This window comes from Carassius auratus, chromosome 14 (assembly GCF_003368295.1).
Source record: "Carassius auratus strain Wakin chromosome 14, ASM336829v1, whole genome shotgun sequence".
NCBI classification, from domain to species: Eukaryota; Metazoa; Chordata; class Actinopteri; order Cypriniformes; family Cyprinidae; genus Carassius; species Carassius auratus.
In genome coordinates, this window is record NC_039256.1 from 21,665,005 (window position 1) to 21,684,687 (window position 19,683).

Below are 19,683 nucleotides of genomic sequence, written 5' to 3' on the forward strand. Positions count from 1 at the left end.
AATTCAATAATAGAAATCTCTTTGTGAGGAGGAGAAACATTTGAATGTGTCGCACCAAACCAAAATAAGCTCTGGGCTCCCGCAGCACATTCCACATACGGAGTCAATTAGAGCGGAGCACAAAGCCTTCACGCTCCTCAGACATATTTCATGCATTTAGAACTTAACACCTACCATTCTGAGTATTATAGGTTAGCATGATTGAAAAACACTATTTCACAGACTATGGTGCATCACAAACTGTATTACTGTATGCTGTTGATTTACCATTGAACATGAACCTTGCATTAACTTGCTTCATCATTGAGTCTCAGTTTAAAAGAAGCACTTTATTTTCAAGTCCTATATAGAATGCATGTTTTTCATAATGATTTCATTAAGCAGGATGAAGCCTGAAGTTTGAATGGAGTCCAGCTCAGCTCAATAATATCATCTTTATGTTGTTCTTATTTGTGTGACTTTACCGTTGTGGCCACCAATGTCACTCCATGCTTATTTTTGGTGGTGCAGATGTACTTTCCATAGTCAATGGTTTCAACATCATCCACTATCATGACGCTCTGGGAGATGCGTGTTGTGTGTCCCACTCCACGGTTTATCAGTCGCCAGGAGTCATGAATGCTCACCGGCCTCTGGCCCTAAGAAACACACATCACATGGACACCTATTTATCTGAATCAACATCACCTGCCAAACATTTGGAATAATTAACAGTTTTATGTTTTTGAAAGAAGCCTCTTATGCTAAGGCAGGCTGCATTTAATCACAAATGCAGCGAAAATAGTAATATTGTGAATTATTGTTACAATTTAAAACAACTGTGTCTATTTGCACATATTTTAAATGCAAGTTATTCCTGTGATGGCAAAACTGAATTTTCAGCATCACAAATCAAAAAATCATTCTAATATACTGATTTGCTGCTCAATAAAAAATATTCTTATTATAAATGTTGAAAACAATAGCACTTCTTAATATTTTTGTGGTAACACTACCATTCAAATTCAGTTAAATATATATATATTCCACAAAGACACATTAAATTTATCAAAAGGTACAGTAAAGACATTTATAATGTATATTACATATAAAAGTTTTTTTAACCTGTTCTTCAAATAATCCTGAATAAATGTTGCTATAAACTTTTTATCAATAGTGTATCTCTTCATAATTGTTATGAGCAAAGCTGTAGCATCCACAAAATAGCATAATACTGAAAAACTCAAATATTATTGTCCCAATCATCCTGAATCAGACGCTCAGATCTTAACCAAATCACCTTTTCTAAAAAAAAAAAAAAAAAAATGTAGCACTCACCTTGCCAGGATACCTCCAGCTGAAGCTGACATTCATCTCCGGTTCCCCCAGAACTGTGCATGTAACATTGAAGATGTCTCCACCACTCACTATGTTCGAAGAAGCCTCAATAGTCGCAAAAGGGGGGCCACTAGGCACTACGAGGGAATAAATGAATTTTTTACCAAAAACACTATGTAAAATGTGTGTGCTTTCATTTGTTTATTTATTTAAACAGGGACAGTGTAAGATATACATTAACCTTAAAAGGAGATATGCATTTTACCAGGTTGTAGCACTTGTGCTAATTTACACCTGTAGTCCCTAAACACTAACTAGTGCTAACTAGTTAGTACTAACTAGTGCTAACACTATTATGCTTTCCTCTTACCTTCCACGTACAGCAGCTGGTATTTCGTGGATATTTGTGAAGTGGTTTTCGTGGTGCTGTTGGCCTTGCAGTAATAAGCGCCCTTGTGTTCTGGACTGGGGTTTAGGATGATGAAGCCTTTCATGGGATTGTAAGAGATCTGGGTCCCATCCACAGCAATTTCTTTTGCAGGAACTTCCCTATGCAGCGAGACGTTGATTTTGGGGTTTGACACCCGGCACGGGACAGTGGCAGGCTTGTCAGGGTGCAGGTAGATGATCTCAAAATAGATGGCAGAGGGGACAAACAGCTCTTCTTTGTCTAGATACAAAGAGAATTGTAACAATGTCTTTAGAGTTTTAAGATCACATAGATGATATGTGAGCAGATGGTGTACCTGTAAAGTATATGTATGTAGCAGAGGTGCTTTCTCCATCTTTTGTACATTCTTGTCCGTCACAGAGCACCACCCAGCAGCTGTACTCCCCCGTGTCAGCAGCTGAGGGAGACGACAGAATCAGCTGACTGTACCGCTCATGCTGCTTGATGCTGGAACAACACAAACAATCAAGTCTAGACCTGGGCTATGCATACAATATCATACTACTTGTATTGTTTCTGCAGTATATAATAAGCCTAAATATACTATGGAATGCATGATTCATTCTACAAAGAAAGTTTTTGTTTTATGTCCACTGATGATAACTATTTTTTTTCTGACAATTTTCTTCAGAAAGATCATATTTTATCCATAAAGGAAAGCATATTCGTTAAGTTTAGAAATCATTTCAGTTAGCTTGAAACAGTCTCTTAAATGTAATTTTATGCAGTCCACTTTTGAAGTGAGCGGGATAACTAAAACCTAAAATCCTTTAAAAAGTCCAGCAATTTAAATAAAATAACCTTGAAACTTAAAATAATATTAAACTTAAATTTAATTTAATTTTAGCTACTTGCCAAGGGAAAATTTCTCATTTTAATTAGAATGTAAACAGAAAATAAAAAATATTATAATTAATTAAGAAACTATAATAAAATGAAAGTGACGTGACATTCAGCCAGGTATGGTGACCCATACTCAGAATTTGTGCTCTGCATTTAACCCATCCAAAGTGCGCGCGCGCGCACACACACACACACACACACACACACACACACACCCGGAGCAGTGGGCAGCCATTTATGCTGCGGCGCCCAGGGAGCAGTTCGGGGTTCAATGCCTTGCTCAAGTCGTGGTGTTGAAGGTGGAGAGAGAACTGTACATGCAATCCTCCCACCCACAATTCCTGCCGGCCCAGGACTTGAACTCACAACCTTTCGATTGGGAGTCTGACTCTCTAACCATTAGGCAACGACTTCCCCTTGATAATAAAATACTACTGGGTTAAATTAATTTGAAAGTTAACGCTATATATTGAATGTATGTCTAACAGTGAATGCTTCAGGAAATTCTTTTAAAAATACACATTTTTAAATAATATTATCTAAGATTTTATTTTGCTCATGTCCAAAAAATTTTATCTACAAAAACCTGGTGAAATTATTAACCTACTAGCACAAGCACATAACTGTATCCCAAAAAGCAATGTGTCCGACATGACCTCCCTGAAGTAATTACAGTTGACCACTGAATAAAATAGTCACAATTTTTAACATTTGATTCCTTATCAGACTGCCAAATGTTTGACTGCAATTTTTCAATTGATCTATTTACATTAAAATAGAATTTTGGGTAACAATTTATTTTAAGGTGCCCTTGTTGCATATTACATGTATTTACTACTATAATAACAAAAATTGTGCATAATTTCATTCAATTAACCCTGAGCCAATCCCTTCACTAAACCATAATAAGTACATGTAGTTAATAATATTACTTAGTACTTAATGTATAATTACACTGTTACAATGACACCTTAAAATAAAGTGTAACTGAAACTTGTATTTATTCACATATAGTGTAATTAAACTCTAGTATTCCAAACTGAGAATACTCCAGGAGCTATTAATGTGTTAGATTTATGATTCTAACATATATAAAATAATAAAGAAGAATACCTGAGGCGGTTGTCATTGAAGGTGTCCAGATAAGAAGGATATGCCCAGCCAATATTAGTCCCTTTGCATCTCAGTTCCATTGTTTTGCCAGGACTCAAGGAAAGGCTCTCGCCCAGTCTGAGAAAACGGCCTTTATCAAGGACCTGGGTGAGAATGGACTGGCTCTTGCTTCCTGCCTCCTTTTCTTTTACTTTGGGGTAGCGAACCTTCACCCTCTTTCTGCCGGGTCTAATGCGGTTCTCACCATCCTCTTTCTTACGCTTGACCTGCTGACACACACCTGGGTACACCAAAACACAGTTTTCCTGGTCAACAGCGTGTTGGTTCAGCGTTTGGATGTGACTGGCAAATTTTACATGAGGAACTTCTAAAGAGCAGTAACATTCATTTATTCACTGCTAGTAGGCCATAAACATAGTACGCATATGTGTTTCATTTCTCTTTTTGTGACACTTTATTACTCCTATGACCAAGCCAAAAAAATTCGAAAAAGAAATAGAAGGAGAGACAGAGAGAGAGAGAGAGAGAGAGAGAGAGAGAGAGAGAGAGAGCAAGCATAAGAGGTTTCTGCCATCTGGAAATCTGCTCTATAGTCTTCAGCTAACAGCTGTACAAACAGCAATGCTGGAAGTATGCCTTTCTTGTTCTCTGTGCAAAAGCATACAAATATGAAACAATACTGAGGTTCATTGAATCATAAATTCCTTTTAAATTAATTTTGACATATGCAAGGATCAAGAGGTCTAGAGGAAAACTCTATACAGATCTATACAGATCTTTTGTGATTCCTAAAATAAAATCTTTTTAAAAAATGCCTGGATAGGATGCAAACATATCTGTTTCTCTATCTTTTGTCTTTGCTGTACAATTTAATCATAAGTTTAAGTAAAACTCTGCCCTGATTTGATCTCTCCTCCCCTTTCTACTCTGGAATTTGGTTTCCATTGGCACCACTGTCACCACTGGCACACCATACACATTCATTTACTTCCTTTCCCAGCAATAGAAAGATAGTTTAGTTTTTTTTTTTTTTTTTTTTTTTTGGACTTTCTTCATGTTTGGAAGTTATAATAACAAGGCAGAAAAGAAAAAGAAAAAGAAAAGAAAGGTCTGCTCACCATTTTGGAGCTCCAGCCAGAGCAGTGCCAGTGTGAAGAAGAGCCAGAGCTTCATGATGTCTGAAGTGGAGAGTTTCAGCACAGCACACGGGGCCTGAGAGCAGCACAGGAGCTCTTTGTCCACTGTCTGTCCCGTTTACACTCCGTCAGCTCCATCCTCTGTGAGAAAAGAGGAATTTCCCCAACCCATCTGCACACTCCCCCTTTAGTGTCAGCCTGTGAGCCCAGTCCTGCGATCCTCTAACGCCCTCTGCTGGACTGCAGCTATTTCATTCAAATTTATGTGGGGTGAGGTGGATAAGACACATGCCTTTGGTGTGAGAGACCCGGGTTCGAATCCACTGTGAGACGCCAATGTTTCCCTGAGCAAGACACTTAATCGTAGCTCCTGAGGCGTGTGACATCTAGCAATTGTAAGTCGCTTTGGATAAAAGCCTCAGCTAAATGTAAATAACAATAGTTTACCTAAAAATTGCTGTTATTTTCTCATCCAAGATAAATATGACATTCTTTAGAACACACACACACACACACAAACTGAAGCCATGGTCCAAAAAAGCAGACAACAAAAAATCCTCGGTTTGTACGTCTAATTTATAACCATGCGTTGTGTTTTGTCCTCAGAGTCATATTCATCAATAATCACGCAACGCTGACGTCTTACGTCATCCGCCAGAACTGCTTCTGCGTAAGACAGATCACAGAAATATAGGCTACTCAAAACTTTTCAATTGACAATAGAAATTCCTTTTATTTATTTTTATTAAAAAAAGAAAAGTCTGTAAGTCTGTTTTTTTATGTGTAATATTTGTTTACGAACTGTGATGCCTGTATGTTTGTAATTTGAATTACTGTGATGTTTGTACTTTGTATGATTGTTAATTGAACTCTAATAAATAAAAAATAAAAAAATAACAAAGATGACAGATAAAAAAAGACAGATAACAGAAGTGAAAAAGTGTTTATTACGTTTGAAATATGGATATTTTTCTTACAAAAGCGCATGTATTCACTACAGGAAACTCCCCCGGAGCCGTGTGAGGCATATTTTATTATGGATGTGCGCGCTGTATTTGACGACTTGTGGACTGTTGAACTGCAATAACCCGCTGACTATGATCTTCAAATAGCCAGGATATTTTGTAATATTACTTCGACTGGATTCGTCTGAAAGAGTCATATTCACATAGGATGCCTCTAGGGTGAGTAAAACGCTAGCTTGTTTTCATTTTTGGGTGAACTATTTTATAAATATTAGAATATTCATAGAATATTCAGTATGAAATATTGTGAGATAGTTCTGTGTCATTCATTTTATGCTTCACAAATAGTGGTCACCTTATCAATTATTGTTGGGAAACATTGTTGAAAAGGGTGAACATTTTTATTGTTTCGTATGCAACCACTTTGCAATGTTTTGACAATGGCATAATCCAAACATTACGTACATCATTAAAAAATGATTATAATGATAAGATACAATGATACAAAGGCTTTAAATGGAAGTTGATGTGCATTACTTAGTGAGACACTAACACATTGTTATTAATGGTTGTTCCAGAATCTTAGCCTCTCAGTGACTAATTTACAATGCAATCTACAACCACAAATTAAGTATTTAACGTGGAGAAAGACTTGAGCACTGGATAGCAGAAGAAACACTTTCAGATGCTCATGCTTTCCATTTTTTAGGCCACTGTTTGCATCACTTTGTTAGCTGGATTAAACATATTGTCATGTATTGAATGACCACAGTGGACTACGTAGTGTAGATTGTTGATTATTCATCATAGTGTTTCAGACAATTTTGGATTACTTAATTGTAGAGTAAAAAAATCTAGAAAGTAAATAAAGTGGGAAAAAATGTTAATTTTACATGACAAAACACATACATACTTGCTCCTCTTCAACATCATCAGACCTTCTGGTTGTTAAACAACATATGAATACTGTACATTGTAAGATATCTCTGTCAAACATTCAGCGATAGTTACACAACACATGTAACATAGGTTTAGATAAAAATAGTGTTTATCAGAATACAAGAAGCTTAACATCTCAGGCATATACTGTAAAATTATTAATACTAAATCTTACAATTAAACACTTTAACAAGACAGGTCAATCATGTAGACATGCAGTGAAGCTGGACATTCACCATTATCATGGCTTTACCAATATTTCTTCAGGTGTTCCACATTATTTAATAATGCCACTTTACCACGTGTCCCATACCTTTAAAACTAAGTATAAATGCTATAAAATGTTTTGCTTCCTTTTTTCTTTTTTTTTTTCTTTTTTTACCTTTTTTTCTTTTTTTTTAATTTAACAAACTAACAGTGGAAGAAATCTTAGGATACTGTATCTGGAAATACTTTCATGCAAAAAAAAAAAATAAAAAAAAATAAGCTATCCCTTTTTCATCAAAACACATTTTAAAAGCAAATTGCTTCAAACACAGAGGTATGTCTTATGGGGGTGAAAATATTTGCTATGACAACAATTCAATGCTATTCTAATGATTTATTAATAAAAATTAATAAAATAAAACAATAAAAAAAAATTAGATCACAACTTGGTCACTACTCATGTTTAGTTATTTTGCTACTATTCATTATTATGTATGTTTTATATATCTATTATGTATGTTTTATATTAAGTTACAAATATAAGCTTATATTGGGTATAGAATCAATTCCTTTAATCAATGCATTGAACTTCTAATGCCAGATTGCACACCCCTAACGTCCTGCTATCACATCACAGATGAGAGCATCAGCACTGAGAGGTGTTACAGTGATTGTTCATGATGGCAGTGACTGTAAAGGCAGAGCTGAATACACAGGTCTATCAGCTGGTTGGTGAATGCCGTGGATAACAGCTAGTTACTATTATAGTTTATCTGCTGTTCTTTAACATGGGCTAGTCTTCTCTATGTGCGTCACATATTCCACAGTGCCTTCATTTCCTGTCAGTGTCTTTTTCTCCGTCGCAACACCACAGTTCTGTAGATGCCTCTTACGTTCATCACTATGCCAGATTCCATATCCAAAATAAATGAAGAAACCTGTGGAGTGATATAAAAGTTAAGATTTCTATCAAATTTGTATTCCATTGCATTTGGATCCATTAGGGTGCTTAAAGGCAGTTCATCCAAAAAAAAAAAAAAAAGATAATCAAAGGACATTTTGCTCAATATAAATTTATATATTTATTTATACATACATATATATTTATATACACACACACACACACACTCATACTGCCACTCAAAAGTATTAAAAAATATGATTGATATAGTAAAATATAAAGATACTTTTGTCAGGATTTTTGAAAGAATAAAAAGTTCAAAAGACTGGCATTTATTTAAAATATAAATATTTTGTAACAATATAAACTACTGTTCCAAAGTTTGGGGTCAGTCATTTTAATTTTTTTCTTTTAAAGAAATTAATACTTTTATTCAGCAAAATGTGCTAAATTGATACAAAGTGATAGTAAAGACTTCTCTTGTTACAAAAGAGTTCTATTTTAAATAAATGCTGTTCTTTTTAACTTTTTGATTCATCAAAAAATCCTGACAAAATGTCACAGGTTTAAAAAAAAAAATAATAAGCAGCACATTGATTATGAATCAGCATGATCATGTGGGACACTGAAGACTGGAGTAATGATACTGGAAATTCAGCTTTTATCATAGTAATAAATTAGGTTTTAAAGTATATTAAGATAGTAAACCGTTATTATATTTCACAATATTACAGTTTTTTTCTGTATTTTTGATCAAATAAATGCAGCCTTGATGAGCAGAAGAAATTTCTTTAAAATAAAAAACACACAATTAAAATCCTACTGATCCCAATTTGAGCAGTAATGAATATAGATAGATAGATAGACAGATAGATAGATAGATAGATAGATAGATATGCTATAACAAACTTCATTGGTTAAATACTTGAAAAAGAAAAAAAACAAACAGGGTGCAGGGTTTAGATCAAAACGAGGCTAAGTAAACAATGACAGAATTTATAAAACGTCCTGTCCGATTTTCCACCAACATAAGCCTGACCTGTGAAAACCAGCCTGGACCACCGTGGAACCTATGCTCATCTAAGCTGACCTTTTCTGCAGAGTTTTCTTACTTTTATTTCTGATTATGCCTGTTTTTCAAGCAAACAGCCTTGAAATGGCAACGAGACCTTTAGATTTGTTTGAATGTGGTTCAGGATTGTATCCTCTGTGTGTTTACTCAAAGTTAGCACGTACCTATAGCCATCCAGATGGAGAAACGGATCCACGTGTCTCCGCTGAGCTGAACCATGAGATACACGTTGACAAATACACTCAAGATGGGTAGAAAGGGCAACAGAGGAACCTGAAGCAAAAAATACACACTACTTCAAACATGTGCTTGACTGCACTCTGCTTAGCACTCGCTAATGAAATGACCCAGACTAAAACAGAAAAAACACCATGAATGGAGACTCTCTCGGGTCATATCACATTGTTTTTCATGTTAGATAGCAAGGATAGCACACAATACGGCCCTCCAAAGAACACAGAGTGCTTGGCAAACACAGATATTTTATACAGGCTATTACCCTAAAACCCAGTGCTCTTCTGGACAAAATACACATCAAGATAAACAGAGCAGCAACAGTTCAACATGGTGCACGCTTATTAAAAGGAAAGTACACCCCAAAATGAAAGTTCTGTCATTATATACTCACCTTCACATCATTTCATTTTAGAAATTAGGCAGATTGTTGCTGCTCTTTTTAATACATTAAAACTGAAAGGATTGTAGCAGCAGTCCTCATATAACCTGTGTACTATGTAAGTCTTGTGAAGTAATAGTGGACACCATTCAACTTATATTGTATGGAAAAGAGCAGTATCCTCACAGAGAAAAAAAAAACAGGTTTGGTGATAATTTTGGGTTGAATTATCCCTTTAAGAGTGTGAACACCATGTATATTATGTATATGTTGTTTATATATAATTGTTATAAAGTTTTAAATATTTGGGCTCAAGTCAGTTTTTTTTTTAATAAATTATATTTTATTCAGCATGAAAAGTGACAGTTTTCGTATTTATAATGTTACAAAATATTTATTTTTTAAATAAATCTTTTTCTCTATCGAACTTTCTATTCATCCAAGATTCTTGAACAAAATGCATCGCAGTTTACAATTATTTTTTTTTAATAATTATAATAATTAAGCAGCACAGCTGTTTTCAAAACTGATAATTAGAAGAATAAGAATAAGAATAATTTTTTTTTAGAATGATTTCTGAAAGATCTTCTGATACTTGTAATGCTAAAAATTCAGCTTTGCCTTCGCAGGAACAAATTCGATTTTAAAATATATTCAAATAGAAAACTGTTCTTTTAAACTGTAGTAATATTTCACAGTTTTACTGTATACGAGACCATAAACTTTTATAGTATACATGTATGTTAAGTATGGAAGATTTTAAACCTACAGTACATACCATGAAGGAAACCTTCTTCCTTGTCTGAGGTTGTCTGCAAATCAGAAGGATGCACATGATGAAGATGAACAAAGATGCACCTAAGACCCCCAGGGCCCAAGGCTCCATAGCAATAATGGCCTGTCCGTAGTATGTGTTGAGTGAGCTAATAACACACACAACAAACACTGCAGGGAAAAACAAACACAGATCAGAAATCTACCCCATTGTCATCAGTTAACTTAAAGTCAAATCAGTCTCTATCTGCTTCTGTACTAACCTATGATCACAACAGACACGTTGACCGCAGTGGAGGTCTGTTCAGTGGGCAGCAGTGGAGGGTTGAGCAGAGAGCGCAGGGTAACGCGTCCATCCTTCAGCATGTTCAGGTGAGACTCAGACTCTGTCAGTTCAGACTCACCAACCTTTTCCTTGCCTTCACTGATCCTAGACCTCTCAAACGCAGCATCCGGCTGATACCTGATGCGTGAATCTTAGATTTAAATAGCTACTTCATGCCATTAAAAACAGAAACATTAATGAATTTTTTTTTTTTTTTTTTTTTTTTGTTAAATATGATAAATGCATCATATTATGTGACAGTGTCATTTAAGCTCTACAGAGCATATCATAAGATATTGTCATAAAAAATCTATTCAAAGTCAAATCATAGGTTTATATTCCACAGTTTGAAGAGGACACACGACCAGTAGATGGCAGTATATAATTCTCACTGCATAATTCTCGCAGTAGGGGTTGCACCAACTGCTCTGCATCCTTGTATTAACAGCTGGATTGCAAAGAGTAATGCTGTCATTTGAACTTTTTTGAATGCAAGGGATATACACTAACCTAAGAATTAGGACACAAGCAGCCACCAAAGAGTATGCCAGCAAGGTTCCGATAGACATCATGTCCACCAGCGCTTTCAAGTCAAACAGGAAAGCCATGACAGCTGTTGGGTAGTAAATAAAAGCAGAAGTCAGATGAAGTAAAAAAAAAATTATGAATTGATGCATATTTATATCACAGTAACTTCTATAAATTAAGTAGTTTACATACAGTGGCCCAAATATTTAGACACTTAAGCCATACTTAAAATGCATTAATTGCATGGCATCATTACAATTGAAATACCTATTTTTTCTTGTGATAAATTTCAGCGGTGCTTACAATTACTTCCTAGGTTGATAACCAGAATGTTTTTTTGTTTGTTTGTTTTACTGGATCTTGAGTTTAGCTTGAAAAGTGCGTTATTTTCCAACTTAATACATTGAACCACAAGTGTGGCTTGGTTGTCAAAAATATTTAAAGGCCATTATACAACAACAGAGCATGCACAGTTTATTATTTCATTTGTGTTCACTGAATAAAATAAATCTTCCAGTTTGGAGGAGCCTGATTGGTTAATCATGAAATTTCCAAAGTAATGCAGGTGTAAATGAAAGCTTCATTAAATGTACTGTGGGACTTATAAATAAATCTCAGTCTTTGTCAATAATCAATACAGATATCTTTATTGGGGGATGTCTGACTTTAAACTCAGAATTCAATAGTATTGGTATCTTCTGAGGAAATCCACACCAGATGTGCTCTATGACTTCATATACAGCTGTTTAGACTTCCCTCACAGTAAGAAGGCCATGTACACTAACAAGCATACAGTGCTACAATATAGACTTAACATGTGCAATGTGCAGGGGGCTCTGAAAACCATTATCTGCCCTGGGTTCTCATCCCTTCACTAAGCTTCCCCTCTGCTTTCTCATTCTTTAGAAGTCCTTAGAATCCATAGGCATCCACTGAGCGACCCCTGCTAGCATCAAAGTGCTGTATTACCACTCTGTAGGGAAGTACTAAGAGTCTCTCCTTGCAGCTGTCAGCAGTATATTACACATCTGCACCTGACACGTGAGTTCACATATACAATATAGCTCAAATTTTTGAAATAATTGCTTTATGATTTAATAATATGCTCACCAAGCAAGGTTACTTTTATTTGATCAAAAATATAGTAAAACAGTAATATTTAGCAAAATGTAAAATGTTTTCTATTTTAATGTATTTTAAAATGTGATTTATTCCTCTGATACAAAGCTGAATTTTCAGCATCATTTTTCGAGTCTTTATGTCTTTAAATGTCTTAAAGCTGTCACTTTTTGTCAATTTAATGCATCCTATTTTAATCTTTCTTCACTTATGAATGGTAGTCACAAATATATCATCCATATTTCACAAAATATTATGTTACAAAAACTTATATATATTTAATAGATAAAACTTAAAGTTACTTTAAATTGTATTTTCTAGTATTACTATATTACTAATATTTTTTTTTATTACTGTTATTCTGTTTAAATAAATGCAGCCTAAAGCAAGAGGTTTTCTTTCAATAATATAAAAAATGAATGATTCCCTTTCTTTTCTACATATCACTTTTGCATGCAATAAATAGCTTCCACAGAGATTTCTATCACATATTGTATAATCACAGCAATTTTAGCACCACCACCACCACAGCATGCATCCATTAACAGGCTATACTGTAATTAAGCAGACACACTGCACCTTCACCAGGCTGACACAAACAGGACAGCAGGCCATGCAAGGCCTACCTCGGTCTTAGCTTACCCGCGGTAGCGCCTGCTGCCATAGTGGCAGCCACTGGTGACTGACGCTTACTCACTTTGGAAAGAAATCTGAATAGCACGCCATCTCGTGCCATGGCAAACAGAATGCGGGGAAGAGGGAACATAGAACCCAACAGGCTAAAGACAAAAAAGGATTCATGGTTCAGACACCTGCTACTCTAGAGGGGGAAAAAAACATATTAACCAACACCAGCAAGTGTGAAGGAGCAAAAACTGTCCAAATGCAGCCAATTATGTTTTTTCAGTCATTTGTTATTATTGGAAGATTTGTTTTTTAAAAATAAATGAGCATACATAGACAAACTGATATTCACTAAACTGCCATGAACTGCTATGACTTTTTGGGATTTTATTCATTTGCTTGATTCATCCAGGCTCGGATGTTGCCATTTTTGCCAAGCCCTGATAATTTGATGTATTTTTTTATAGAATAATTCTTCATATTATCCATTTCCGCTCGTTTTCACATTTGCCTGGTGGAACACATTGGCGGTTTGCATGGCAATTGTGCCTCCATCTCTCACCTGCAACTACACCTGAAGACATTGTAGCAATAAGAGGGGTCTTCGTCTTAGGATTGATTTGGGCTAACACTTTGAAAAGCACCCCATCCTGTGCCATAGCATAGATTACACGCGGCATTGGGAAAATGGAGCCCAGCAGACTGCATGTGAAGCAAAGACATCAGCAGAAGCAAGGGGTCAATTAATTACATGCTGCAGACCTGATCCCAAACACTTCTGTTACAGGCCACCACAAACAATGATTTTGATTTTAAAGTCAACATGAAATCTAAGAGTTTCAACTTATTTCAACTCAAATATACAAACACAAAAATAATTTCCCAATAGACAGAATTAAGTTTGCTTATGTTTGTTTTTTACTCTAAAAAGCTAATTACAGAAGTAATATGTTTGCCAAATGGCTGTTTCATGTTGACTTTAGGAATATGAAATTTGACAGCACTTTGCAAATGGGACCAGACGTACAGTTAAATCATCTTGATTTTTTCCTGGGAGTATTGCACAAGAGCCTAAGCTAATAGCATCCTATAAAATGTTTTTGTAAATTCATCAAACAACACTAGTGGCTACAATCAAAATTATCCGTCTTAAGCATAAAACTTTTATAGCAATATGATAACAGCTTTAATTACTTAACAAATCACACACCTTGATGTTTTTGAACAGAATAAAAGTAATATTCAAGCAAATACAATAAAAATACTGTTAAAATGAGTGGGTTGTAATTCATGCTGCTTTAGGGAGCATTGCTAATTACCAAACAATAGTCCTTACTGATTTATGTCACCAGGAAAAAACAAAACCACATTCCACTTGAACATTTTTTTCTGAAAGAGAGCAAGTATAAACCTTAATCATCTTAAAGCTTATAATAATAATCTGGTTAATGCTATGTATAATTATTTATACGGCTCTCTTTCAAACAAATCACCATCAAAAAGTCATTAGAGATGCAAAGCATAGGAATAAATCCACCAAAAGACCCAACTAAGAACTTCATACAAATTAATTAGGAAAGAAATGTTTTACGGAATCACAAACAAATGACAAAGTGAATAAAAGCATTTTTATGTAATTATTCAGAGTGTTTTGATATCGGCATGCTGCCTCAATATACAATCTTGTAAGAAGCCTTGGCCAGCAGAACAGTATTTTAGGAGCAAAGAAAGATGTTTACCTGGTTGATAAAGCACAGAGCGATCCTGCCGCTACAACATATTTGGCAGGCCCCCAGCCCACATATTCAAAAGCCAAAGGAAGGGGACTCCTCTCATCCAGCAGGTAGTAGGGCATCATGAGGGTGAGGGCGGCTGAAACACCAAAGTAGGCGAGAAAGCAGACCAGCAGGGAAACAACTATCCCAATGGGAATGGCCCTCTGGGGATTCTTTACCTCCTCACCTGGTCACAGTTACAAATATCAAAAGAAGTATTTGAGCACAAGACTAGACTGAAGAACCGAAGCTAACTGTTGTATAAAACAGAAGAAGTGATTGAATACCTGTAGTTGCAATGCAATCAAATCCCACGAAGGCATAAAAGCAGGTGGCGGCACCAGCGAGTGTCCCACCAAAGCCATAAGGGAAAAATCCCCCTGACCCATAATCGCTAGTGACATTAGCAGTGTGTGAGAGATTCCTGTAAGCGGATTTTAACATTTTAATGATTATGATCATCAAAAATTCAAACATTAGGATTCGTTTGTTAAGATATAAAAGGAAAGTAATTGAAAAGATATCCTTCACCTTTTGACAACGGTAACGTTTATGAGAGATTCCTCAGATATATTCCAATTGAGCGAGTCTCCTTTGACGAACCCAGAGATGATAACAAACACCAGCACAAGCACGTTTACAGCTGTGAAGATTTTGTTGACCCAAGCTGATTCTTTCACCCCAAAGGAGAGAAGGCCTGGGGCGAAATAACGGCAACAGACATTTCAATTCAGTTTAGGAAATAATTCATGTAATAATTTAGCTGCAAATATGCATTCAGGAGATTTTAGATTTTTTTATTTGTGCTAATCTTAAATGCTAAAAGACATTTAAATGTTTTCATTTATCCAAAGCAACTTACACATGAGGAATACAGCAAGCATTTCATCTTAAAGCAGCAGTAACAGAAGAACTACACTCTCAGAAAAAAGGTACAAAAGCTGTCACCGGGGACATAACCTTTCAAAAGCTTCTCGTATGTAACATATAGGAAATATGTACACTAAAATGCACCCTATAATGGTAAATAAGGTAAAATGGTGTACTTTTTGAAAGGGTACCATCCCAGTGACAGCATTTGTGCCTTTTTTCTGAGAGTGCGGCAATACAATAAAATAGTACAAGCCAGAACAAGGAGAGATGAATGAAGTTCATGATCTTTACCTGACAGTAGTAAGATCAGGCAGACAGCAAAGAAATCAGGGTACTCTGCAAGGCCGGGCAAACTCATTCTGAAGTACATTTTGCAGAACTTTTCAATGTGGCCCCCTATAATCTCATCAAACGTCCCACTCCAGGCACGTGCCACACTAGACGTCCCTGTTCAAAAAAAAAAAATCAGTTTAGGTTGGAAAATTCTGTATAGAACTGCATGCTTTAGTATATTGCTAAACCATAATTACCTATGACGTATGACAGAATGAGGTTCCATCCTGTTATGAAGGCCCAGAGCTCCCCCACAGTCACATAGCTGTACAGATAGGCTGAGCCCGTCTTTGGTACCCGTGCACCAAACTCGGCATAACACAGGCCGGCCATCACAGATGCAAGAGCAGCGATGAGGAAGGACACCACAATGCTGGGGCCTGAACTGCCTTTGGCTACCTCTCCTGCGAGCACATAGACACCGGCCCCAAGTGTACTTCCCACCCCGAGGGCAATCAGATCAACAGTGGAGAGGCAGCGGCACAGCTTGGACTCTTCCAAAGAGTTCTGGTCCACATTCTTCCTCCTCACAAGGGAGCGACCAAATGTGAGGCAACGTTCCAGCATTCTTCCTGTTACCACAAACTGTCAAATAAATAAATCAAATATACAAACTTTTTTAATTTTTAAAGTGAAAGGATACCATTTATTTTCCTTTTTATGTTTGAAATACTCGGGACCGAATCTGAGCGGTGAACATTTGTGTAGTTTTTGGCTAACATTGCACACAATAAATGCACAATGAAATGATTCGATTCTGCAAGATTGTGAACCAAGGTAGAGCTGAGGCATGGAAAAGAACACTGTATTATTCAATAACACTTTTGGCCTTTGTTCTTACTTGCACCTTTATAATTTAACAGGTTTTTAGCATTGCATAATGTACAATAATCCAAAAGCCTTAGGCATTATTGCATAATAGTGGGATAAAGTGCTTTCAACTTGAAAGGCGTAGGTATTTGGCACATCGCTTATTGGTCAGTGCGCTTCTGTGCAGTTAAAGAATTAAATTAGTTATGAGCCACTGGCATCAAGTTAATTAAAAGTAAACATTCTTTATAAATGTATAAAGTATTATGAGTTTATATAAAGTTTATATCAGGTAGATTACCACAGAGGTTTGTTCTGTCATGATTAAATATCATAGCACAATCTCTTTAAATACTGTGTATCTAATCATATATATTATTATACACTTCTATTCAAAGGTTTGGGTTCATTAAGAAACTTGATCAAAAGTGACAGTAAAATATTTATAATGTTACAAAATATTTTAATTTCAAAGTAATGCTATTCTGTTCATCAAATAAAATACTATCAATATTAAGAATTATCACAAAAAATGTACAGTATAAATGATCATACAAATATGAAACAAGAAAAAAACATTTTTAACCATTATTAATAATTGAGCCGAAAATTAGCTTATGAGAATTATTTCTGAAGGATCATGTGACACTGGAGAATTATGCTAAAAATTCAGTTTTTCCATCACAGGAATAAATTACATTAAAATTAAATTATTTATAGGAAAGGTTAATTCATATATTTCTTTTTCACTGTATTTTTTTTTATAAAAATGCATCCTTGGTGATCCTCTTTTAAAACATTATTAAAATCTTAACCCCAAACTTTTGAATGGTAGAATACTTCTTTATATATATATATATAAACACCCACAAGAAAATACTGTAGTAGGCTATACAGAACAGTTTTAGAGATTTGTTTTCCAGTCTAAATTGAAGTCGCAGACCAAATTTGCAGTTAAGTTACTTTCGAAAGAACTTCTTTTACACATAAAACAAATATTTTTACAAATAATTTGGCACGTTGTGGTGTGTGTGTGACCAAACTGCTGAGCATTAGCGTTACACTGTGTCTGCTTACAACCTTTGAAAGGTGTTGATAAATCACACAGGCAGAGAAGATTGACATGCATGAGGCTGTAGCCGTGAGGGCTCATCATGCTAAACTTGACAAACAACTCTGAAGCTCAGATACAGCGTAGCATATTTTATAGTTGGCCTGATTTGATTAAGTCTTACTGTAATAAGTGAATGCATATCATTATTCTACAGCAAGGAGTACAGACAGAATTTGCACATACAATGGTCACAGATTAACATTTATACATTAGTCTGCTTTAAAATGACATTTTCAATGGATTTGCTAAAAGTATTTGAGTGTATGTAAATGCATGTGATCAAATGGAAATGATTGACAACTATGTATTTGCATAAACACAAAATCTAAAACTTACCACCTGATGAGAGAATTGCCTTATGGACGTAATGTAATGTCTTACAATTTCATGCAAACACACACATACACGCCTCCACACACACGCCTCTCAGGGAACTCCACTGATTTCTTTAAAAAGCTCACGGCTCAGAGAGATCCAAGTCAGTCCTTCCAAAGTTTGCTCCTTTCTTCCTCAAGCTCAAATGTCATGTCACCCCACAACTGCACTAGTTTTACTGCCTACTTTACTCTCTTCTGGTTTGCCTAAACTTGTCCTACCCCGCCCCCTCACCGACCCCCCCATGAGGAGGCATGGTCTGGCCAAAGGGGAGGAGAGACACTTCACACAGAGTGAGGCAATGCAATGCTTATTTTCCTATTCAACCAGGTCTCTCTTATTAAAAAAAAAAAAGAATAATGCTTTATTCTGAACATGCTTTAAAAAAAAGAAAGAAAAAAAACCCTGCATGGCCGAGTAAGTCCCAGCTGCCAGTGCACTTATTGACCAGTGATAAATGGTTAAGCAATTGACATTGACAAACATTGAGACAGACATCTGTTTGCCCAGTGCAGTGCGGAAGAGTTGCTAAAAGCATGGACATGATTGGACAAAGAGGCCTGTCACAGGTAAACAGCGTTAATGGATTATTGTTTCCCTTATTTAGAAGCCCATGAGCTGGATACAGGGTCAGTTGGCCTCTCCAGAAATACAGTATAACAAATCTGAGAAACCGAGGGGATTGTCACTCATGGCTGAATTCAAGTCCAGTTACACATAAGGTGAACACAAATTCTTAAACAAGAAAGTATTTGTCAAATATGTGAGCCTAGTAACTAAATGTAAAGAGCAGAGTAGAACTAAAGATCAAGCTTCCATAGACCTTAGTCAGGGTAAAGAAGGAAAGGAAAATGAAAGCAGGGTCTCAAAATGCTTTTTTTGCATTAGTTCACCCAAACATTGGGGTCATACAGTATGATGCTGCTAAAAAGGACACTATTTGGTGTATTTGGTGTAATTGTATTCATGCGGTTTAAGGTTAAAAAAACACATTATTTTCCACATACAGTACATTAATGTTTCACCTCTATGCCCCGTCTTCAGAAACACGTCGATTTTTACATGACTCATCTGTCTCAAAAGCGAGGTGTGCTGTGATTGGTCAGCTAGAAAATCATGACATTTGCCAAGCATGGTAACCCATTCTCAGAATTGGTGCTCTGCATTCAACCCATCCAAGTGCACACACACAGCAGTGAGAAGTGAACACACACCCGGAGCAGTGGGCAGCTATATATCCAGCGCCCAGGGAGCAACTGGGGGTTCAGTGCCTTACTCAAGGCCACTTCAGCCATGGGTATTGAGGGTGTATGTGTATTTAAAATATTTAATTCCGTCTCTCATGTTATTTACTCAGTCCACATTCTGTGTAGAAATTGTGAAAGTTTCTGAAACTGTATGGTGCAATGGAAGTTATTCTTAAATTGCTCTGCTCTAGCATGAGCCAGGCTGTTTCATCTTTCTTCATCAGTT

General features: G+C 36.0%; 2 protein-coding genes across 3 annotated transcripts; both read right to left on the minus strand.

Annotated features, from left to right (window-relative positions):
* Positions 1-227: 227 nt before the first annotated feature.
* On the minus strand, positions 228-4,995 carry LOC113113996 (platelet-derived growth factor receptor-like protein). The gene is made up of 6 exons (XM_026280653.1): positions 4,843-4,995; positions 3,725-4,004; positions 2,064-2,215; positions 1,688-1,987; positions 1,318-1,454; positions 228-638 (listed from the first exon to the last, which is right to left on the minus strand). The coding sequence occupies exons 1-6, from the start codon at positions 4,895-4,897 to the stop codon at positions 447-449; spliced, it is 1,116 nt and encodes a 371-aa protein (XP_026136438.1). The 5' UTR covers positions 4,898-4,995; the 3' UTR covers positions 228-446.
* Positions 4,996-7,273: 2,278 nt separating this feature from the next.
* On the minus strand, positions 7,274-18,383 carry LOC113113997 (cationic amino acid transporter 2-like). Of its 2 annotated transcripts, none has more exons than XM_026280656.1 (12): positions 18,172-18,383; positions 16,109-16,496; positions 15,870-16,025; positions 15,237-15,402; positions 14,993-15,129; positions 14,670-14,892; positions 13,493-13,632; positions 11,170-11,272; positions 10,598-10,797; positions 10,339-10,505; positions 9,109-9,217; positions 7,274-7,909 (listed from the first exon to the last, which is right to left on the minus strand). In XM_026280656.1, the coding sequence occupies exons 2-12, from the start codon at positions 16,476-16,478 to the stop codon at positions 7,755-7,757; spliced, it is 1,926 nt and encodes a 641-aa protein (XP_026136441.1). In that variant the 5' UTR covers positions 16,479-16,496; positions 18,172-18,383; the 3' UTR covers positions 7,274-7,754. The 2 variants fall into 2 exon arrangements, with proteins under 2 accessions (XP_026136441.1, XP_026136442.1); XM_026280657.1 differs by lacking the exon at positions 13,493-13,632 and adding an exon at positions 12,949-13,085 and having other exon boundaries at positions 7,276-7,909.
* Positions 18,384-19,683: the final 1,300 nt, after the last annotated feature.